The sequence below is a fragment of the Anoplopoma fimbria genome, chromosome 11, assembly GCF_027596085.1.
Source record: "Anoplopoma fimbria isolate UVic2021 breed Golden Eagle Sablefish chromosome 11, Afim_UVic_2022, whole genome shotgun sequence".
Classification (NCBI taxonomy): domain Eukaryota; kingdom Metazoa; phylum Chordata; class Actinopteri; order Perciformes; family Anoplopomatidae; genus Anoplopoma; species Anoplopoma fimbria.
This window is the reverse complement of record NC_072459.1, coordinates 141,670-165,848: the sequence shown is the minus strand read 5'-3', so window position 1 is coordinate 165,848 and position 24,179 is coordinate 141,670. Positions and strand designations below refer to the sequence as shown.

At 41.5% G+C, this 24,179-nt stretch overlaps 1 protein-coding gene across 1 annotated transcript; it reads right to left on the bottom strand.

Annotated features, from left to right (window-relative positions):
• Positions 1 to 136: 136 nt before the first annotated feature.
• On the bottom strand, positions 137 to 23,935 carry scn4ab (sodium channel, voltage-gated, type IV, alpha, b). Its single transcript, XM_054607107.1, has 30 exons — positions 23,804 to 23,935; positions 22,633 to 22,770; positions 21,685 to 21,803; positions 21,448 to 21,537; positions 19,470 to 19,598; positions 18,153 to 18,244; positions 17,783 to 18,055; positions 16,362 to 16,425; positions 15,831 to 15,972; positions 15,269 to 15,469; positions 15,081 to 15,189; positions 14,118 to 14,356; positions 11,721 to 11,792; positions 11,362 to 11,463; positions 10,898 to 11,254; positions 10,433 to 10,628; positions 9,924 to 10,177; positions 8,668 to 8,776; positions 7,852 to 8,006; positions 6,111 to 6,284; positions 5,236 to 5,358; positions 4,492 to 4,776; positions 4,152 to 4,205; positions 2,486 to 2,623; positions 2,293 to 2,397; positions 1,919 to 2,189; positions 1,047 to 1,668; positions 809 to 953; positions 613 to 690; positions 137 to 505 (listed from the first exon to the last, which is right to left on the bottom strand). Exons 1-30 carry the CDS (start codon positions 23,933 to 23,935, stop codon positions 137 to 139), a joined length of 5,337 nt encoding a protein of 1,778 aa, XP_054463082.1.
• Positions 23,936 to 24,179: the final 244 nt, after the last annotated feature.

Genomic DNA, 24,179 nt, shown 5'->3' with positions numbered 1-24,179 from the left:
GCCATCTATTGTTCAGGATCCATCAGTCTGCAGTCTTAACAGAAGCTAAGAGAGAGATTAGTGCAAGGCTCCTCGGACAGCTGAGTCCTTACGGTGCAGAGGAAAACAGGAAGGAACAGGAGACACATGTTAAACATCAGACAATAGACTCCCTCAGGTTCTCATCCAGCAGGAAGTTGGAGGTGTTGAGGGGAGGAGCAGCGTGGAGGAGAAACTCGCTCTGAAGCTCCACCCGGGTGGGAGGATCCTCACCTGAAACCCGTGAGACGGGCTCCTCTGTGTCCTCGCTGTCTCCATACAGCTGAGTGATTCGTTCACAGAGAAGTCCTTTTGTCTCAGGCGGCGACTCCTTGTTTCGCTTTCCCTCCGTCTTCTCTCGGTATTTGTAGGATGCCAATTTGAGCGTCCGCTTCAGGAGGTGTTTCCTGTACGCTCTCTGGATCACCGTCGCGGCCACCTCTTCCTGTTTCCTCCTCAGAGTGCTGCTGATTGGTTCATACGACACCTGTAGGTAACAATGGTTATCTGTGACTTCAGTACACGTTGATAAATGAAACAAAATCTGTCTCTTTTAGAACATGACAATAGTTGTATAAAATAACAGAGTAAAACCTTGGAGGGATTGTTGGCCATGAACTTCTCCTCCATGCTGGCTTTGAGAGCATCCATCTCTCCTGAATCACCCAAAACCTACGCACATAAAATACATATAATATAATACAATGTGATTTCATACAACACAACATCCGATGATATGAAACATGTATAATAATAATATCACAAATAATATGTGATCAGCTCATGTTACCTGTGCAGTGAGAGCCAGCAGGATGTCCAGACAGTGGATCTTGTCTCCAGGAACCAGAGGCAAATCCATGTGGATCAGTTTGATGGTGTTTGGTTTAGAGATCCTCAGGGGATCCTTCAGAGTGTCGCAGAAATCTGACAGCTTACTGTGGAACACAGGAGAATCTCTCAGAGCTCCGTAGAGTTGTTGAACACATCGGAGTCAGATTAGGATCCATTACTACCAGATTTAGACTCACCTGTACTGTATGAACTGAGAAGCATCGGGGTCGAACTTCTCCCAGGTTTCATAAAACATCTCAAAGTCGTCCTCACACAGCGGGTCAGCGCTCTCCTCTGTAGCCACGTTGAAGTTCTCCAGGATGATGGCGATGTACATGTTGACCACCACTAGGAAGGACATGATGATGTAGGTGGTGAAGAAGACGATGCCCAACGCCGGGCTGCCACAGTCCCCTCTGACCATGGATCCGGGGTTCTCTACATTGGGGTCGCAGTCCGGCGGCGTGTTCATGATGGGATTCAGCAGACCGTCCCATCCGGCTGACGTGGTGATCATAAACAAACAGATCATGCTGTTCCCAAATGTCTCAAAGTTAAACATGTCGTCTATCATGGCTTCCTTCCTCACGTACGCAAAGTTAGACATGCCAAAGATGGAGAAGATGAACATGATGAGGAAGAGGAGGAGGCCAATGTTAAAGAGGGCAGGAAGTGACATCATCAGGGCGAACAGCAGCGTCCGGATCCCCTTGGCTCCACGAATGAGACGAAGAACTCGGCCGATCCGAGCCAATCGGATGACACGGAACAGTGTTGGAGAAACAAAATATTTCTCTATGATGTCAGCAAGGAGGAGGCCTGAAGGGATGGAAGTAAGGAAGTAAGACAACATGTTTTTCTTCTGGGTTAAAGAGAACATGGCTGTTACATTTAACACAAAACTGCACTTAAATTAACTTCTGATCATATTAAATACCCCATAAAATAAATACCCCAAACCTTAATATGATTAAGGACATTTCTACACTTTGGCACAACAATGAAGGATCAAACTATGACATTATTCGATGAGACAATGACATCAGCAGACACCGATTCGCTGACTCACCTACAATGGAAAGGATGACGACAACAAAGTCAAAGATGTTCCAGCCGACAGCGAAGTAGTGCTGTCGGAGCGCGATCATCTTCAGCGTGCACTCGGTGGTGAAGACGATGATGAAGACCAGGTTGACCCAGTACAGGATCATTTCTTTCTCCTCGCTCTGCTCGTCCGTCTCCACCATCATGGTCACCATGTTGAGGCAGATTAACACCATGATGAAGATGTCGAAAAGCTGAGTAGTCACCAGGTCAAAAACCAGAGCCTGGAACTTGTTCTGTTGAGACAGGATGATGGACTGGACGCTGCATCGGACGGATCTCACCTGAACTTTTCGCACCTGTTTTTAACGAAGTCTGGCAGGAAGTAAGTGAACTTACCTGAGGTCGTGGAACAGGTTTCTGAGGTTTCTTAGAGCCCAGTTTCTTCATGGCGTTGTAATATTTCTTCTGCTCCTCTGTCATGAAAATATCTTTTCCTCCCAAGTGAAGACAAAAAACAGAGGAACAGATTAATATCTTTTATCACCACTGAGTCTGGAGTTTAAGATAATGTCCGAGAATAGAAACATATCTTAGATTTCTGCTGGTTGAAGTTGTCTATGATGACCCCGATGAAGAGATTGAGGGTGAAGAAGGAGCCGAATATGATGAAGATGACAAAGTAAATGTACATGTACAAATTGGACTCGTACAGCGGCTGGGACTCCACCTACACAAAGGCACAAGGTATGGTGATCATGATAGACATGGTAACTACAATCAAGTCACTTTAAAGGTAGTTGTATTTGTATTAAATCCAAAATCCTGGAATTCACACAAATGTCTTCATACAACATGTGACACTCAATAAAATATAAGATTGAACCAGTACCAGCATCTGTCCCACTACAGTATCTGTTAGTACCAGTATTAGTACCAGTACCAGCATCTGTACCACTAAAGTACCTGTTAGTATCAGTATTAGTACCAGTACCAGCATCTGTCCCACTTTAGTACAGTTAGTACCAGTATTAGTACCAGTACCAGCATCTGTCCCACTTTAGTACAGTTAGTACCAGTATTAGTACCAGTACCAGCATCTGTCCCACTTTAGTACAGTTAGTACCAGTATTAGTACCAGTACCAGTATCTGTACTTTAGTACAGTTAGTACCAGTATTAGTACCAGTACCAGTATCTGTACCACCATAGTACCCGTTAGTACCAGTATTAGTACCAGTACCAGCATCTGTCCCACTTTAGTACAGTTAGTACCAGTATTAGTACCAGTACCAGCATCTGTCTCACTATAGTACCTGTGAGTACCAGTATTAGTACCAGTACTAACATCTGTACAACTATGGTACCAGTATCAGTATAAGTATCAGCTTCATGTCCAGAACTAGTACTATTATTAGTTCCAGCATTCGTAATAGTATTAGTAGCAGTGTCAAGTCAAGTGTTAGCACTTGTATTAGTAACAGTATTAGAACCAGGAGCAGTATTAGTACTTGTAAAAGTATCAACTTAAGATATGATAAGATAAGATAAGATAATCCTTTATTAGTCCTGCAGCGGGGAGATTTGCAGGGTTACAGCAGCAGAGAGGATAGTGCAAACAAGAGACATAGTAAAAAAAACAAGATCAAAACAAGTATTATAAATAAGTAAATAAGTAATAACACAGTAAAGAATATTGAACAAGTAAAAAAAAAAGTAAAAGATCCACAATAACTGAAATATTATATATCGAGCAGAATAATTGTAGTACTGTACAGTGTATTGCACATATTTTTACATTGCACTTCATATCCAGTATTAGTAGCAGTATTAGTACCAGTGTCAGGTGCAGTATCAGAACTAGTATTTGTTCCAGTATTAGTACCAGCATCAGTATCTGTCCTTAAACAAGTATGAACTTTTGGTTCAGTAATAATATCAGTATTAGTACCAGTGTCAGTTCATGTATTGAAACTAGTATTAGTTTCAGTATTACTACTCGTATTAGTAGCAGTGTCAGGTCCAGTATTAGCACTAGTATTAGATCCAGTATTAGTACCAGTGTCAGGTCTAGAATAAGTTCCAGTATGAGTTCCAGTATTAGTACCAGTAGCAGAATTAGGACCAGTAGCAGTATTCAGCTTTGGGTCGAGTATTATTATCAGTATTTGTACCAGTGTCAGGTATACTTATAGTTCCAGTATTAGTACTAGTAGTAGTAGCAGTGTATAGAGTAAAAGTATTGGTCGGTGCACTGACGTCTCTGGAGTCCACGGCTGCGTACATGATGTCCATCCAGCCTTTAAAAGTGGCCTGAAAGAGACACATTAACTTGACCTTTAATGGAGACAACTGAATACAAAAAGTCTAGTCGTCTGCATACAGTGAAACAAGAAACAACCAGAAAACAACAGAGAACACAGCTCAGATTAAATCAGCTGTCGTAGCTTTGAAGTGAGATTCAGTTCATAGTAGGGGTTGGGTGGTGTATCGATATGACCGTGGTGTTGGAGGGATTGTTCTGATGATACAAGCCGCCATGTCTGATGGTTTTAATGTTTAATTCATCAGACTGAATCACTGAAGCCGTCACACTCACCACTTGCAGCAGTGACAGGTAGCCCATCCCCACATTGTCGTAGTTGACCTTTATGTTCTTCCAGCGGACCTCAGTGAAGTTGGCCTCAATCAGAGCGAAGCACTCGCTCTTGTTGTTGACGTCTTCAGTTCGAAATTTCTCCTCAGACGTCTCGTTAAAACAGTAATAAAACTTTCCTGCAAACAGATTCACTCCCATGATGCTAAAGATCAGCCAAAAAATCAGACAAACCAGCAGCACGTTAAAGATAGACGGGATCGCTCCAACCAGGGCGTTCACCACCACCTGCAGAAAGACAGACAGGTACAGGGAGAGAGACATGAAGACAGGCAGACAGGTCAATACACTAAATCTACCTAGAACAAGACCTCTAATAAACACTCATGTGGAGCTGTTAAGATTTGTATCATGTGCATTATATTGTTGGATACAGGGAGTCTGGACCAGTTGAAGCTTAGACAGGTTTTACTGACTCAGACTGACATGTAGCTCGTTACAGGATTTAATAAAAGCATGGAAGACAGACTGGACAACAGATATTATAGGAATGTCAAAATAAAGCTTTTTAACAGACATAATTGTACAATAGACCGTTGATAAATATATAAAAAATATCTGAGACAGACTAATAGACAGAGACAGGGAGAGTTAAATAGACGGTTAACACCCTCTGGTGACAGAGAGACAGTTACCTATTGGTAAACCTGTCTGTCTATGTGTCAGTGTTTAAAATGCCTGTCTCACCCTCATGCCCTCGAAGCGAGACAGGGCCCTCAGGGGCCTCAGAGCTCTCAGAGTCCTCAGAGACTTGATGGCTCCCAGCTCAGAGTATCCCAGGATGTTTGCTGTGAGAGACACTAGAGACACCTGGAAGACACAACACACCTGGTGATGACATCACACATTCTCACTCCCGATTGGTCAGAAACAAGAACTATACTATTATGCTACGATATGTTTGTATGACATATGTTTGTCTATCAGAAAAAATCCTACAGAGACACCACTGGAATGTAAATCTACTAATCAAATAATAATAATAATGTTAGTGGAGCAGGATCTTTATCTTAGCTTTTTCTTACAGATGATAAAAGCTGCATCGCTATCGGACGCCACAGACCCAGCATTGGTATTTGATGAGGAGAACAGGTTGTTACACTGTAATCACTTTGCCTATTCACTTAGCTCACTGAAGCGTCATTGCTGTTGCGTTTGTGGCACTGGGTGTTTGAGAAGACAGGGAATTATTAGCCCCCCCCTATTTTGGGGAATTCAGTAAAAGCTAAGGTCTCAGAAACATATACTATTTCTCTGTCACTTACCTGTATCATTCTATCATTGGGTCTTTGACTGGGATTTGTGGTGTTTTTATTTCTGCTAATCCCAACATGGCCAGCAGAGGGCACTGTCTATATTATACTGAGCATCAGCAGCTCACGCCAGTAGAGAAAGAAAGCCGTCAGTACCTGAAGAGCGAAGTGTAATCGGAACCGAGAGCGCTTCTGACCTGATTGGTATTTTCATATATATTTCCAGGAAATTAAATGTTTTGCACCAGAGTGAGCTTCATGTCATTCTTGGTCCTGTAACACGTTACCAGCAGGTATTAATGTTCTTACATCTACGATGAGGAAGTCGAGCCAGCACCAGGCGTTGGTGAAGTAAGTCTTGAATCCATAGGCGACCCATTTGAGAATCATCTCCAGCACAAACACGTAGGTGAACACCTGGTCTGCGTACTCCAGAACCGTCTTTATGACCTGCCTTTGCTCCAGGTAGATGTCCTCAAACGCCTGTTCAGACACAGACTAATGTTACCACATGGACACGGATATTTATCTCATGTTATAATGTATCATGGTGTGTTATTCAATTTCAATTCAATTTAATTTATTTATAAAGCCCAAAATCAAAAATTTGCCTCAGAGGGCTTAGAATCTTGTGTCCCAGGACCCTCACATCAGAACAGGAAATATTCTCCACAAAAAAATTAAACAAGAAACCTCAGAGAGCGTAACAGAGGAGGGCTCCCTCTATCAGGATGGCCTGAAATGAAGCTCTAGCGCAAGTTCAGTCAGGAAGACAATACTCTCGTATGCTTAGTCTTGTAGTCCGTACTATCGAGCTGATCTATTGGACTAAGGCCGTACTATCCAGCTGATCTATTGGACTAAGGCCGTACTATCCAGCTGATCTATTGGACTAAGGCCGTACTATCGAGCTGATCTATTGGACTAAGGCCGTACTATCCAGCTGATCTATTGGACTAAGGCCGCTGATCTATTGGACTAAGGCCGTAGCTGATCTATTGGACTAAGCTGATCTATTGACGGCCGTACTATTGAGCTGATCTATTGGACTAAGGCCGTACTATCCAGCTGATCTATTGGACTAAGGCCGTACTATCGAGCTGATCTATTGGACTAAGGCCGTACTATCGAGCTGATCTATTGGACTAAGGCCGTACTATCGAGCTGATCTATTGGACTAAGGCCGTACTATCGAGCTGATCTATTGGACTAAGGCCGTACTATCCAGCTGATCTATTGGACTAAGGCCGTACTATCCAGCTGATCCATTGGACTAAGGCCGTACTATCCAGCTGATCCATTGGACTAAGGCCGTACTATCCAGCTGATCTATTGGACTAAGGCCGTACTATCCAGCTGATCCATTGGACTAAGGCCGTACTATCCAGCTGATCCATTGGACTAAGGCCGTGGAGGACTAAGGCCGTACTATCAGCTGATCTGTTGGCAAAATGGATGATGGAGGCATCTGTAGTTATGAAAAGTTGGGTTAGTTCTTTTTCTGTTTACTAAGTCACTGTTTATTTTTTTTTTGTACTTTAGTTTTTATTGAGTTTTTAGCACATCTCAACTACACATAGTAAGATCAACTTGCAGATGTTAATTCAGTGCAGATAAAACAAACATACAGTAATGTACAAACAATTATAACAAAAACAAACAAAAATCGGATCCTGTGGTGAAAAATCTTGTTTGTAGATAAAAAGATGAAATACATACCTATGTAAATAAGTCACTGTTTATTAAGGGTTAATAAGAGTTAAAAAGTTCTGAGTTAGGTAAAGATAATCTCACCTGGGTCTCACCATGTTAGTAGTCCTGTAGTCAGTTTATCAGTCTGCTGCTGTCAGCCATGTTGTCTCCACAGGTTAGTAGTCACACAGAATGCGTTTTTGAGAACCAATCAGATCAGATGTGCTCGGCCACGTGATCACATTAAAGAGACCACCCTGCATTCAGCAGTCAGACTTTTGGTGTATTTTAAAACAAATATGACAAAAACCCATCATGTATAAATCAATAATCTACAATGTCAAATAACAATATTTACCAGAGCTCCACTGCTCATCAGGATCATGAAAATGATGAAGGTCTCAAAGTAGTTGTGTTCTACGATGGAGAAACAGGTTCTCCTGATGTTAGACCAGACCTTCCCTCTGCTCTGGGACGTGTCTATGTCCAGGAATGGACAGCGTCTGTAACACTCTGAAATATGCACATGCAACAAATGTTGTATTTGAATCAGCCAATTATATTAGAATGTCTACAGACAGGAACAACATTTCTCCTGCTGTCTTCTTCTTCTGTTAACCTGCTGATATCCTTTCACACTCATCTCCTGTGCACTCATATCCTGCTCTGACACACTGACTCTATTTAAAACACAACCTATCTCTAAACACACTGATTCCCTCCATCCAACACTCAGCTTCTTCATCCGTCTCTTTTCTCAGGGAACAGAAAGATCCTCCAGAAAACTCAAATCTACAACTTTATTACTATTCAAACATTAAATTAGACATAAATGCTGAATGTACATTTATTCCAGTTTATATAAACAGTGGCAACAGCCGACAGTTCAGTCTCCCAGTTAGTTTGTCATTGGTTAATTAATGTTGATAACAATGGGTTTCATACTTCTTCAAAAAGTGGAACGGAGCGGCTCATAGTTTGGGATACATTTATTGATCGACGTACAAACAGGGTCAGCCTCTAAGTGTGAGCTCCTGATTGGCTGCCCAGTCAATCTGTTTGCACCAGTTCACCTGTATCAGATGGAGGTGGAATCAGGAGGAGACTGATGCTGATTAAAGTGTGTGTGTGTGTGTGTGTGTGTGTGTGTGTGTGTGTGTGTTTGTTTTCGTACTTTCACTGAAACAGTCCTCAGGTGTGTTTGCTTCGTGCTCTTCTTCTTCTTCGTCCTCATGAGCTTCAGGAAGTTTCTGTACGGTGCTGCAGACTGACGACTCGTCACACTGAACAAACACATCAAACAGCGTTGATATTCATGTGACAGACAGCCCAGTAGTTCTGTTCACTCTCTGAACATGTTTCATCAGAATTAAGCTCAATTCCAAAATCCATTTTCCAGATGTGGTCTAACTTTTACTGGGACTAAATTATTCTCAGAACAATCCATAGATTTAAGAAATTAATTCATTTTTTAAAGTCTTATTCATACCTGGTAACACGACTTTTAATCAGCAACTGGCTCTAAACATCTCAATACTGTATCCATCTTGCCTTGCTTCTCAAAGTATTTGAGACATTGGTTAATTAACAGCTCACCCACCACCTGGAGTCACAGTATTTTCACCGTACATGCGCTTCTCTCTCCTTTAGAATCGGCCATGGATGTGACTCACAAGATAAGAAAAGAGTATTGTTTGGCCATTTCAATATGCCGTCTCCAACCTTACCTTCTTCTGAATTCTAATAAAACAAAATGCATTGTCTTCCCCCTTACCTTACCTTAAGTGGCCTTCTCCCCTCTAAATTTCCTCCCGAGATGGGTCAGAACTTTAAGGTGTCATCTCCAATAGATACCTGGGTATCTAGCTCTACATTTCACTCTCCTTTCAAACTCACATCAAGACACTATGTTGATTGGCAAACCTCTCCATATCTCTGCACACTACTCATTATCTCCAACAGTAGCCCCAATGTATGTTCTAGCAGAATCCTTGGTATGGTCCTCCCTAAAGTCAGCTCCTCCTGTGATCGTCACATATTCCAGTTTGCAGCTTCTACTGACTGGAAGAGTTGATAAACATAGTCGGCACGTTCATTCCCTGTTACCCTCCTCTTAAAAGTCAGAGGAAGTAATAGTTTCTTATCACTGCACACAGTCCATATGGCTATTGTTGTATATACTGTATGATTTGTGATGTTTTCATGTTGTTTTACTGCGATAGTTGTATTTATGTTCCAATAACTTGTATTGACTTCCCTTCTATTCCTGGCCAGGTCGTCACTGTAAATGTGAAATAGTTCTCAATTGACTGACCTGTTTAAATAAAGGTTAACATAACTGAATAATAATAAATGTTCAGTTTTAGGTGAGATGCCGCAATAGAATAACATAAATTGGAATAGAATAGAATATAGTCGAATAATATTCACATGAGAGTGCTTTTCGTCCTCCTTATCTTCTTCTTCTTCTTCCTCTTCATCATCATTGTCAGGCGTCTCACAGTCGGACTCGGTCTCGGCCTCAGCGATAGGGACCCTCAGGCAGGGAATGTTGTGGTAGTTGCTTGTCAGGTTGTCATGGTTACAGTCGAGGGAGGTGACCTCTGACACCGACTGGTCTGAGGTCACAAAGTTCAAAGCTAAAATCTCCTTCGTCGTCCTATTGTCTTCCTCACTGTCGACTGCTAACGATGAAATTCACAAACATGAAAAATCAGTAAGACACACAAAATACATTCAGTCATAAAATCTGTGATTTACAGAACTTCAACTATTTGAAATCATAGTGAATATTTAATTTGAATATAACTACTCAACACCTGGAACACTGGATAAATACTAAACCTTAACAAATAAAATCAAGAAAAGAACACAGATACATAGTTACATAGGTAAATGGATAAATTCAGTCTTTGCTGTAGTTCCAGGTCTGGTCCTACCAGTGTGGTCTGGGTTGACATTCTTCTTTCCCATGATAATCCAGATTTGTTCCAGGATCAATTTCTTTGCCCAAGCAACAGCCCTACCGATCCTGTTTATGGCGATCTGCAAGTTGTTTTCGCCTTCATCTTCTGGAGCAGCAAGATTATCACCACTGAATGAGCTCAGCAACAAGGCCAGGAACAGATTCAGGACCTGAAGCAAGCCCAGAGACAGATTCAAGACCCGAAACATGATTAGGAACAGATTCAGGAATTGAAACAAGACAAGGAACAAATTCAATACCTAACAGATGACCAGATTTGGGTTGTTAGAGGGCAGAGCAAGATTCAGGACCTGTACCGTGATTGGTCTAGAAATATCAGACTTGGTTTTCAGAGTTACCAATAAAGTCCAGTAAAGGGCTTAGCCTGTTAGAGTTCAGGCTCAGATCAGAGAGTATCTTTGTGCCTGCAGGGACTCACCACCAGGTTTCCGATGACGAGGACCATCATAAAGACAATCAGACACATAGTCTGACCTGAGACCTCCATGCAGTCCCACATGGTCTCAATCCACTCTCCACAGAGGACCCTGAAGATGATGAGGAAGGCGTGGAAGAAGTCGTACATGTGCCACCGGGGAAGTTCGCAGTCAAGTGCGATGCGACAGACGCATTCTTTGTAGTTCTTCCCGAACAGCTGCATGCCGACGACGGCAAAGATGAAGACGATGATGGCCAGGACCAGAGTCAGGTTTCCCAGGGCACCTACCGAGTTTCCAATGATCTTTATCAACATGTTGAGGGTTGGCCACGACTTGGCCAGCTTAAACACTCGCATCTGGACATGAGACAGGCAAGGAGACAGGTGAGAAGACAGACAGATAGACTGACAGGTGGTCAGTAATTTGATTGGTTTTATATAATAAGTGATGAGTTCACACTGACCAATCGGAATGAGCGCAGAACAGATAAGCCCTGAACGTTAGCCAATCCCAGCTCTACCAGACTCATGGTGACAATGATGCTGTCAAAGATGTTCCAGCCCACCTGCAGACATGGCAACAGAACAATCACTGACGAGTGTTACCATGGGAACAGATGTCTATCATCATCACTGAGTTGGGTTCAAAAAAGGACGACAAAAAATGATGTGTTTTCCTGACTCTTTCTTGACTTTGATGTTTAATGTCATGAGGTGAAGGAAAATGTAAATTGGGATTCTTAAGAACTTAGAAAAAGACACTCCCTTTTACAAACAAAAACACTTTTCGACTGCAGCACTGTCAACAAACAGGAAGACTGACCTGGAAGTAGTAGTACGGGTCCATGGCCAGAAGTTTGAGGACCATCTCAGCAGTGAAAATCCCTGTGAAGACCTGAGAGGGGTCAGAGGTCAAGGATCAGGTGTCAGAAGTGAGCAGAATAAGCTTAGCAGCAAGGCTATTGAAAGATAGCTTGGACACAGTCCTGAGCGAAGGGGTTCGACACCTCACAGAACTAGAGCTGGAGGTTTACAGCAGATGGCGGCACAAATAAAGGGATGGTGTCCGCTTTAGGGTGCGCTCGGCCTGACAGAACCTTTGTGTGAGAATGAATGGCGGCGGCTATACAAAAGACCATTTTCAAATGGAAAGCATTTTTTGGTTCAAGATCTTTTTAATAATTGCAGAAATGTAATTCTCAGCCATAAAGTAGGCAGCCACTCCTCTGTTAGCAAGTAACGTCTTACTTATTATTTTAGCTCCATTACATTTGAATACTTTAATTTATGTAATCATTATTTTATGAATTTCTGCACATTAAGAACCTGGTGGTCTGCTGATCCCAGGTCACCTTCATTAATCTGTTCATAGCAGAATAGCAGACGAAGCTGAGGCAGCAGATTCTCTTGAGATTCAGCTACATTATGGCTAGCTTCAGTTCATCAGAGAACTAAAAGCTACAACTCCTTATGTCTATAATGTTCTGTAATAAACTCACAGTTTTAGTGATTGTCAGCCATTAACAAAAGTTCTGTCTTCGACTGGGGGTTGTTCAGGAACCGGTGAAAAGAGACGCAAAATTAAAATGAATAAAAAGGTGTTTTATTTTTCTGACGTGTGATATCATGCAGATGTATCTCAGACGATAATTAAACATCACCTCATCATCTCCTAATGAGCCTGATGGTACAAACATTAGACCGATACAGTAAAGTGATTTGATTGGACAGAACCAGATCGTGATGGGAAACATACTAAGATGATTAAAGACACTGTAACATGCTGACAGTCTTTTATTGACTTTGTGACAGAATAGACACAGAACCCTCTTTGTATTTTATAGAGTATAATACACACATAGGATTTATGGCTTATTTTGTGGTCACACTTTTGAGAAACAGTTATGTAGCAGATAAACTGAGAATAAATAAAGGTGCATGTTCACTTATTCACAAGAAAGATCACCTGTGTATTTTTAGTTACTCGCTCACTATGGAAGTTAGTTTTCTAGTGGATACTTTGGTAGCCCTTTCTAGGACGGTCGTGTCTACGATGATCTATGAACATATGTGTAATGCATTAAAATCTGCCTATAGCACTGTATTATTGTATAGTTATAAGCACCTATTAATATACATAATGATAAATAACAATAATCAAGGTCAAGTATCATAGTACTCCATAATTGCTGGGGACTCATTAATATCTTTTGCAAGGATCATAGTGTATTATGATTTTCATAGATGTAATACGTTATGATCTATTTATAATATATTACAATCATCATAAGCTACTCAAAGAGGTGATTGGGTGCTTTGAGTGAAGTGAAACTAGAACTACTACCAGCCAGTCATGTTGCAGTTTACATCAATGTCCATCCAAAGTGAGATCAATTCATCTTTTTATCTTATAAGACATTTGTGGGAAATTATCATAAGGAGCATATTAGTTATTGAGTTATGGCCTACATTGTGTTTTGTGAGGTCATAGTTCCCTTCTGCAACCAAAATGTAATATGTTCATCTTTGAGTCCAAGTGGAAGCTTGTGCCAGCTTTGAAAAAATTCCCAAAAGGCGTTCCTGACGTCTCTACACACAGATGGTTGTAGAGGGTTGACTCATGCTGGATGCTGGATATACTGGTGTTACAACTGGACTCTTCTTCACTTACCTGGAGTCAACGTGAGCGGACCGCCAACTGGAAGCAGAATCGAACCAGTGTACTTCACCAATGTGACCGAGAGTAAGCCGACCTGGTAAGTAACTAGGACTGTAATTCCTTTGTGTAAAACTTGATACTAATTTAGAACACTAATAACGTTACAGCCAGCAAAAGTCTTCAGCTAAAGAAATCCATGCTCTACTTTAAAAACATGCTGGTTATCTCAAAGCAAGCCGCTAACACCACTGTTAGGAAATCCCCTCAGCCAAATCTATTCCACTGAAGGTTTCTTACACTCTAACTTATGACTGCCTATTACTGTAATTATACAGTGCTATAGGCAGATCATGATGCATTACAAGTTTGTTTGTATGCAATATAGACATGGGCGTCAGAGAAAGTGCTTACCATACCTTTACTTCTACTCAGTACTTGTTTTACAAATCAACAGTTCTTTGACCTCAGCACAGTTTTCTCTGCACCAGATGTTAAGCTTGTGTTGAAGCGGTGCTCTCATTGGAAAAGAAATGGACTCTCTGACTTTTCTTCATCACTGACCAGATTTCCAATGCTCAGAAGCTCCTCGAACTCCTCAGTCATCGGATAATGCTCCATGGCCATGAAGACGGTGTTGAGGACGATACAGATAGTGATGCCGAGGTCAACGAAAGGGTCCATGACGATGATGTACAGGTACTGTTTGAGCCACCGCCAGCAGCCACAACAGTTCCACTTCAGGAAGATGTCGGAAAAGACGTACCAACATGGAGGACACGGCCTCTGGTCGTCTGCAAACTCTGAAACACACACAGCCGGTTGGTGAGAGGATTCAAATGGAGGGTTGTGTTGCTGAGTTGAACACTTTTGTTGCCAGTTGAGTTTGAGATGAAACTAAGTCTGCAGGTGGACAGTGTTGATCATTGTAGTAAAGCAGCTGGACTTACATCACAATGTTACCTCATCGTTCTGCCTCCTCTCTTCATCTCCCCTCTTCCATCTGTTTAATCTCCTCGTCGGTGAACTCTCGTTCCAAATAAACATGTCAAGCGTCGAAGTGAAAGGATCGATATCTGTTGCGTATCGATCCTTAGTGATTGGCAGGTTGCTTTAATGTCTCCAGGAACCCTGTGTGGTGGATCTGTTGTGTGTCTGTCTTCATAGTGTTCTTTTGATTTTCAGTGAGAGTTTCCCACCAGGACTGAACATGTTTTATTACATTTATTTAGCTGACACTTTAATCAAGCAACTTAAAACAGGTGTCATGTTTAACTTAATAATTCATCTTTATTATAATAAATAGAAAATAATTGAACTTCTCGCCGTTTATTTTGATTCACAAAACGAGGATTCACTGTGATGTTAAATAAAATGTTGGATAGAGCTGTCCCTTTGTCCAGTGTTTTTATTGGCTGTGAGAGCATTGAGGCGTCAGATTTCCTGTGATGTCATTAGTGCGTTATACTTCAGGTTCATAATGTTAAAATGACTTGAATCTGTCTGTGTGTACATGTATGTGTATACCTTCCATGGCTGTGTGTTCTTGCTCGTGGCCCTTTATTTCTGCAGATGAATCCTTCTTCTCTGGTGCCGTATCTTGTTCCTCTGAGAGCTGCGCCCTGCAGGCCGCCTGCTGGAATAACAACCAGAACAAATGTTGAGCTGTTTGTTTTCACTGTCCTCTGATTCAATGTTGTTTCATCAGATCAGACCTCCTCCTCTCTCTTCTTCAGCATCTCCAGGATCTGAGCGTACTCTTCCTCCTTCTGTTTGGCCTCTGCCATGGTGGCCTCGTTCTGCTCGGCATACGCCATGGCGACCACGGCCAGGATGAGGTTAATGAGGTAGAACGAGCCGAGGAAGATGACGACCACGAAGAAGATCATGTAGGTTTTACCAGCTGCTCGCAGCGTCTGCAGTCAGACAAGTGAGACAGGTGATGTACAGACAGGTGATGTACAGACAGGTGAGAGACAGACAGGTGATGTACAGACAGGTGAGAGACAGACAGGTGACAGACAGACAGGTGACAGACAGACAGGTGATGTACAGACAGGTGAGAGACAGACAGGTGACAGACAGACAGGTGATGTACAGACAGGTGAGAGACAGACAGGTGATGTACAGACAGGTGATGTACAGACAGGTGATGTACAGACAGGTGATGTACAGACAGGTGACAGACAGACAGGTGATGTTCAACAGCTGCAACAGGTTCTCGTCAGTCAAAGACCAGTGAGGACCAGTTAGTACTGGGACCAGTGAGTTACTGACCAGCTGGAACAGGTTTTCCCAGAAGTCCTGGGTCATCAGTCTGAACAGAGACAGGTACGCCCAACCAAACGAGTCGTAGCTGGTGTATCCGTAGTTTGGGTTACTCCCTGCTTTCAGACAGACGTAACCCTCAGGACAGACCCTGAACACATCATCATCATCATCATCATCATCATCATCATCATCATCATCATCACCATCATCATCATCATCATCATCATCATCTTCATCATCATCATCATGTCCACCATCATCATCATCATCATAATCATCATCATCTTCATCATCATCTTTATCATCATCATCATTATCATCATCATCTTCATCATCATCGTCATCATCATCATCATCATCATCATCATCACCATCATCATCATCATCATCATCACCACCATCACCACCATCATCTTCATCATCATCACCACCATCATCATCATCATCATCATCATCATCATCATCATCATCATCATCACCACCATCATCTTCCTCATCATCAGTAATATCAGTATAGAGTAGGTGTTGTGAACGTACCCGGCATCAGAGCTGTTTCCACACAGAAGAGCATCCAGTTGACCAGGCTGGTAGTAGTAGTTGTCTATGTGACAGACAGACAGACAGGCAGACAGATTTTATACAAATTAGCTGATACAGTCGCAAAAAACTAAATGAGGTCATCACAACGGCATCCTCCCATAATAATCATAATAATACTCCTAATAATACTCCTAATAATACCAATAATAATACTGATAATATATAATGAATACATCATCTCCTGGCAGCTCTACAAGCTGCTCTATTAAACTAAACCCTGTCTACTAAAGCTTGTTTATCATTTACTTTATTGTTTAAAGCCTCGTATGATTGTTTGTGTCAAACATGGCTGACACCAAATGTTTTCCTAGCATTAATAACGTCACTGCTCGGGTCGCTTAACAAGGTGGACGTGTTGAAGATATGTTTAATCTCATCCGGATATTAAATTCAGCCCATTTGAGGCTCTTTTATTTAAATGATCTCGATCTAATATGAATCACTGATCTGGTCCAAATTATACAATAAGTCACACTCTTCTTCTTGTTCTTGTTCTTGTTCTTGTTCTTCTTCTTCTTCTTCTTCTTCTTCTTCTTCTTCTTCTTCTTCTTCTTTTCCTGTCCAAGTATTTGTACCTTGGACAGGTCTTTAATGATGTATTGTAGTTTTTGTAGTAGTAGTAGTAGGTAATAGTACAAGTAGTAGTGAGGTATTCTAGTATAATTAGCAGAAGTAATAGTCATATTTGTATCTTGGATAGGTCGTCAATGAGGTATTGTAGTATTGGTATAACTTGTATTTGTAGCTTGGACAGACTGTAGTTAAGGTATTGTAGTATTGGTATTAGTATTATTTGTACCTTGGGGAGGACGTCAATGAGGTACTGTAATATAACCAGCAGTAGTTATAGTAGTATTTGTATCTTGGATAGTTCATCTATGCGGTATTGTAGTATTAGTAGTAGTTGTATTTGTAGCTGTGACGGGCCATCGATGAGCTATTCTAGCATTAGTATTAGAAGAAGTAGTATTTCTCCCTTTGGCAGGTCATCTATGAGGTATTCCAGTATTAGTAATAGTATTTGTATTCCTACCGAATATTGTATTGTATTTGTACTAGTATTTGTACCTCCAACTTGTCATTGATGAGATATTGTAGTATTTGTATTAGTATTTGTAACCTAGAAGGATCATCAATGAAGTATTGTAGTATAAGAAGTAGTAGTAGTAATATTTGTAGCTTGGACAGGTTGTAGATGAGGTATTGTCGTAGTAGTAGAAGAAGTATTTGTACATTGGACAGGTAGTTGATTAGGTATTGTAGTAGTACTAGTAGAAGAAGTATTTGTACATTGGACAGCTTGTTGATGAGGTATTGTAGTATTAGTGATAGTAGTATTTGTAACAAACCAGCCATACCTGGGTTGTTGATGTACTTGGAGTAATCAAAGTCGTTGCTTCCTGTATTGTTGCTTTGGGTGTCGTTGCCATGGTAACCGGTGCCGAGGTTGATGTCAGACGTGTTGTTACCAAGCAACAGCGGTGGTATCAGAACACATTTCTGCCGCAGGTTTCCCATGAAAAGCTGCAGACCAATCAGAGCGAAGACACTGAGGCAGAACACGGTCAGAATCATGACATCAGCCAGCTTCTTCACTGATTGGATGAGAGCTCCGACAATCGTCTTCAGACCTGACAGTGGGGGGGGGGGGGGGGGGGGGGCATTAAAAACTGACAATCGGAAACGTAAACTCACATAACCGAAACACACACACACACACACACTGACCAGGGATAACTGTGATGGTCTTCAGAGCTCGAAGAACTCTGAACGTTCTCAACACAGAAACATTTCCCAAATCTACAAACTCTGTCAGGTATCTGAAACACAGAGAGACATCATCATCATCATCATCATCATCATCATCATCATCATCATCATCATCATCATCATCATCATCATCATCATCATCATGGGGCGGCTGTGGCACATGAGGTAGAGCGCTTATCCCGTAACCACAAGGTTGGTGGTTCAAACCGGCACATGCCGAGGTGTCCCTGAGACACCTAACCCCAAGTTGCTCCCCGGGCGCTTCTTTGCAGCCCACTGCTCCTCCGGGATGGTTAAATGCAGAGAAGTAATTTCCCCATTGTGGGACTAATAAAGGATTGATTATTATTATTATTATTATTATCATCATCATCATCATCATCATCATCAAGGAGAAAAGTCACAACGACAAACAGACGACTTCTAAATTAAAAAGTTAATCTTAACTGTTGTAAATAGACAATAGCTTAGGTTCTTAATAAACTATTTCTAATTTCAATTAAAACTTCAAGTGGAGATGAATTAGCTCTCGAACATCCCTGCACCGGCCCGTTGGACGCCTGCACACACCCTCATGTAAATGTGATGATCTCTGACTTCCTGTTGCCAAATGGTAACGCAATGACTGCAAGTGAACATGGCGTGTAGATGTCTTCAGGTTTGGACAGGTTGTAAATGAGGTATTGTTGTAGCAGTAGTAGTATAAATAGAAGTATCAATACCTTGGACAGGTTGTTGATGTGGTATTGTTGTAGCAGTAGTAGTAGAAGTAGAAGTATTAGTACCTTGGACAGGTTGTAGATGTGGTATTGTTGTAGCAGTAGTAGTAGAAGTAGAAGTATTAGTACCTTGGACAGGTTGTAGATAAGCTATTGTGGTAGTAGTAGCAGCAGTAGTATAAACGCTATGACTGTAAGTGAACATGGCGAGTAGATGTCTTCAGGTTTGGACAGGTTGTAAATGAGGTATTGTTGTAGTTGTAGTAGTAGTAGTATCCTCCAGTCTATTGGTATGAAAAAAGTGACAATACTATTTGCTGACCGCTTTCTAAATGATCTTATAGGTCTTCTGTTAGCCGACACAAACAACGTCAAAATATTCACTCCATCTAACTTTCATGAGCTTTCCGGCATCACAAGCACCAGAAGATTTTGAATGCACATCAGAATAACAATGATAATTATAATAACAATAGTTATAATCATAATCATCATAATCATCATAAGAAAACAATAGGTTAAAGTGTGTGTATCACAGGTGTGTTTTGAGTATTACGCCATGCTGATGACCATGAAGTCCAACCAGTTCCACGGGTCCTTCAGGAAGGTGAAACCTCCAACGCAGAATCCTCTGGACAGAACTTTGACCGTTGCTTCAAATGTGTAGATGAATGTAAACACGTATCTGTTCAACGACATTGACACGTTAAAAAGGGAAACATAAAAACTACAGACGGAGTGGACAGTAAATCAACCGATAATCAACATACAATCAACATACAATCAACAGACAATCAACAGACAATCAACAGACAATCCACAGACAATCCACAGACAATCAACCGACAATCAACCGACAATCAATCGACAATCAATCGACAATCAATCGACAATCAATCGACAATCAAGCACAATCAACAGACGATCAACAGACAATCAATCGACAATCAATCGACAATCAATCGACAATCAATCGACAATCAATCGACAATCAATCGACAATCAACAGACAATCAATCGACAATCAATCAACAATCAATCGACAATCAACCGGCAATCAACAGACAATCAATCGACAATCAACAGACAATCAACAGACAATCAACAGACAATCAACAGGCAATCAACAGACAATCAACAGACAATCAACAGACAATCAACAGACAATCAACAGACAATCAATCGACAATCAACAAACAATCAACAAGTAATCAACCGACAATCAACCGACAATCAACCGACAATCAACCGACAACCAACAGACAACCAACAGACAACCAACAGACAATCAACAGACAATCAACAGACAATCAACCGACAATCAACAGACAATCAACAGACAACCAACAGGCAATCAACTGACAATAAACCGACAATCAATCAACAATCAACAGACAGTCAACAGACAATCAACAGACAATCAACAGACAATCAACAGACAATCAACAGACAATCAACAGACAATCAACAGACAATAAATCGACAAGCACAGGCAATCAACAGACAATCAACCGACAATCAACCGACAATCAACCGACAATCAATCGACAATCAACAGACAATCAACAGACAATCAACAGACAATCAACAGACAATCAATCGACAATCAATCGACAATCAATCAACAATCAACAGACAATCAATCAACAATCAACAGACAATCAACAGACAATCAACAGACAATCAACAGACAATCAACAGGCAATCAACTGACAATCAACCGACAATCAACAGACAATCAATCAACAATCAACAGACAATCAACAGACAATAAATCGACAAGCACAGGCAATCAACCGACAATCAACCGACAATCAACCGACAATCAACCGACAATCAATCGACAATCAACAGACAATCAACAGACAATCAATCGACAATCAACGACAATCAACGACAATCAATCGACAATCAATCGACAATCAATCGACAATCAATCGACAATCAACAGACAATCAACTGACAATCAACTGACAATAAACAGACAATCAACCGACAATCAACCGACAATCAATCGACAATCAATCGACAATCAACAGACAATCAACAGACAATCAACAGACAATCAACAGACAATCAACAGACAATCAACAGACAATCAATCAACAGACAATCAATCAACAGACAATCAATCAACAGACAATCAACCGACAATCAACAGACAATCATGTTGATCAGGTTGATCATGTTGATCAGGTTGATCATGTTGATCATATTGATCAGGTTGATCATATTGATCATGTTGATCAGGTTGATCATGTTGATCAGGTTGATCAGGTTGTTCATGTTGATCATGTTGATCATGTTGACCATGTTGGGTTGATCATGTTGATCAGACACGGTAACATGAATCAGTCATTAAGATTATCAATAAACTTTAGTGTCCTACAGTGTTGGCTCAGTCTCTGTAGTTCGGGTCGGCCGTCGGACAGCGAGTCTTTGGGCGGTTTTCCTAAATCTAGGGTTATCATGGAGACACAACCCCCCGCCGCTGTGAGTGTATTTGTGTGTATTCTGGTGTGTGTGGTTCTCACTCCACAGTCTTGCTCCACGCTGGGGGATCACTCAGAGTCATGAACGCACAGTTGGCCAGAATCGTCACCATGATGAACAAACTGAATAAAGTTAGGTTATAAGGAACAAAAAACATCATCAGCTGATCATTTAGCAACAACCTGCTAATCTAAGCTCATTCTGTTTCTTCAGGTTTCACTGGCCAATGAGGGAAAAGCACAGTGTGACCTCATAAAGTGTGACATCATAAAGGATATGAGTGAATGAGGATCTTGATGGCGAAGGTCCTCAGCGGGTTGAACGGACTCAGCAGGTAACAAGCCGGCTCGGCATTGAACCTGTAGATGATGTTTCCTTTACCAAGCACGATGAACGTCTGCAGAGAGACAGACAGGTCAGAGAGACAGACAGGTCAGAGAGAGACAGAGAGAGACAGACAGGTCAGAGAGACTGAGAGAGACAGACAGGCCAGAGAGAGACAGAGAGAGACAGACAGGTCAGAGAGACTGAGAAAGACAGACAGGTCAGAGAGAGACAGAGACAGAGAGACAGACCGGTCCGAGAAACTGAGAGAGACAGACAGGCTAGAGAGAGACAGAAACAGAGACACAGGCCGGTCAGAGAGACGGACAGAGACAGACAGGTCAGAGAGACAGAGAGAGAGAGACAGGTCAGAGAGAGACAGAGAGAGACAGACAGCTCAGAGAGATGGATAGGTCAGAGAGATGGACAGAGACGGACAGGCCAGAGAGACAGAGACAGGCAGGTCAGAGAGACAGAGAGAGACAGACAGGTCAGAGAGAGACAGAGAGAGACAGACAGCTCAGAGAGATGGATAGGTCAGAGAGATGGACAGAGACGGACAGGCCAGAGAGACAGAGACAGACAGGTCAGAGAGACAGAGACAGGCAGGTCAGAGAGACAGAGAGAGACAGACAGGTCAGAGAGAGACAGAGAGAGACAGACAGCTCAGAGAGATGGATAGGTCAGAGAGATGGACAGAGACGGACAGGCCAGAGAGACAGAGACAGACAGGTCAGAGAGACAGAGAGAGACAGACAGGTCAGAGAGATGGATAGGTCAGAGAGACGGACAGAGACGGACAGGTCAGAGATAGACAGAGAGAGAGACATTTATAGGTGTAAATTATTCTTTTATTGATTCATATTGATCAGGGAATATCTTTTTTTATCAAAGAGAGAGACCTTCTGTGATTGGTAGAAGGGATCCAGCTCCTCCAATGGCGTGTTGAGAAGACCAGGGGGCGGGTCTCCGTAGATAAATGGGAGGGGCTTCCCGGCCTCAAGGTCACTGGCTGGTTTAGGAAGATCTTCATCGGCTCTCTGTCAATCAGAGACAGAGTTTTTTTATTTGTCATTTCATTGATGGTATCTTATGTTGCCAGACCGTCACTAGCTGCACTGCCAGGATAAATAGTATCTAATGTTTAAAAAAAACTTAAAAGAGAAGCAGACAGAAGGGTCTACAACAGACCAACAGACCAAAGTGAACCACTGCATCACCGGATGATGGAAACCGGAGGTGAAGTCAGGTAATAAAACTGTTCCTGGTAGGTTTATATTTACTGTTATAATCATTAAACCAGGGAAGGTTTATATTTACTGGTTTATATTTACTGTTATAATCATTAAACCAGGGAAGGTTTATATTTACTGTTATAATCAATAAACCAGGGAAGGTTTATATTTACTGTTATAATCATTAAACCAGGGAAGGTTTATATTTACTGTTATAATCATTAAACCAGGGAAGGTTTATATTTACTGTTATAATCATTAAACCAGGGAAGGTTTATATTTACTGTTATAATCATTAAACCAGGGAAGGTTTATATTTACTGTTATAATCAATAAACCAGGGTAGGTTTATATTTACTGTTATAATCAATAAACCAGGGTAGGTTTATATTTACTGTTATAATCAATAAACCAGGGTAGGTTTATATTTACTGTTATAATCATTAAAAAGCTAAAGCAGCATGTGTACACATTTAGCATTTCTTCTAGCGTAGCATAAACAAACTAATCAATCCAATCTTTAATGTGAGCTCCACTTGTTGTTACGTAGAAATGTATCGTTCTAGAACGAGCTCCAAATACACAAAACCAGCCTGAAAATGAACAAACTGAATCTTTGGAGCACAGACAGATCGTTGTCATGGTGATTGGCCGATCTGCATTTGAGTTTGGAACTTGAAGGGTCTGTTGATTACTTGTTCTCTATGAAGTCATTGCTCATTTTCGGTGTATTGATCACTTGTTTCAGTTTATCGATAACTTGTTCTCAATTTATTGATTACTTGTTTTGATGTATTGATTAATGGTAACTGACAGATGATAGCTATATTTTGTGTACCTCTATGTTCTTCTCCTTCCTCCTCTGTTGCTCCTCCTCCTCGACTTTGTGTCGTCGCTCGATTTCCTCCAGCGAGGACGGCGTGAAGCGTCTGAAGATCTCTGAACCAACAGGGGGCAGCAGAGGTGCCATCCTGGCATCATGCAGCTTTGCTAGACCTCCACCGTCTTCTAGCAGTCGCCTCCTGTAGGTGGAGGGGGGACAAGTCCAATGTCAGCCCAATATCAAGTCAGCTCATGAAAAAGTCATGAAAACCAATCGATTTGTCACATGTACATGGAAACTTTTTTTCTGTTGTCAGGATGCAAACAAAGTCAATTCAAAATCTTTTTCACGATGGACACACAAATTAAACCCATCCATGTGACTATGCAAT

What these genes read in the sequence shown, in the direction of transcription:
- scn4ab (XM_054607107.1), bottom strand. Translation starts at nt 23,935, where the DNA reads ATGGCACCTCTGCTGCCCCCTGTTGGTTCAGAGATCTTCAGACGCTTC. An exon ending in TTCTGCGCTCATTCCGATTG is followed by an intron (nt 11,255 to 11,361) that starts GTCAGTGTGAAC and finishes TCTCATGTCCAG; the next exon opens with ATGCGAGTGTTTAAGCTGGC. An exon ending in TCAACCAGCAGAAATCTAAG is followed by an intron (nt 2,398 to 2,485) that starts ATATGTTTCTAT and finishes TTTTGTCTTCAC; the next exon opens with TTGGGAGGAAAAGATATTTT.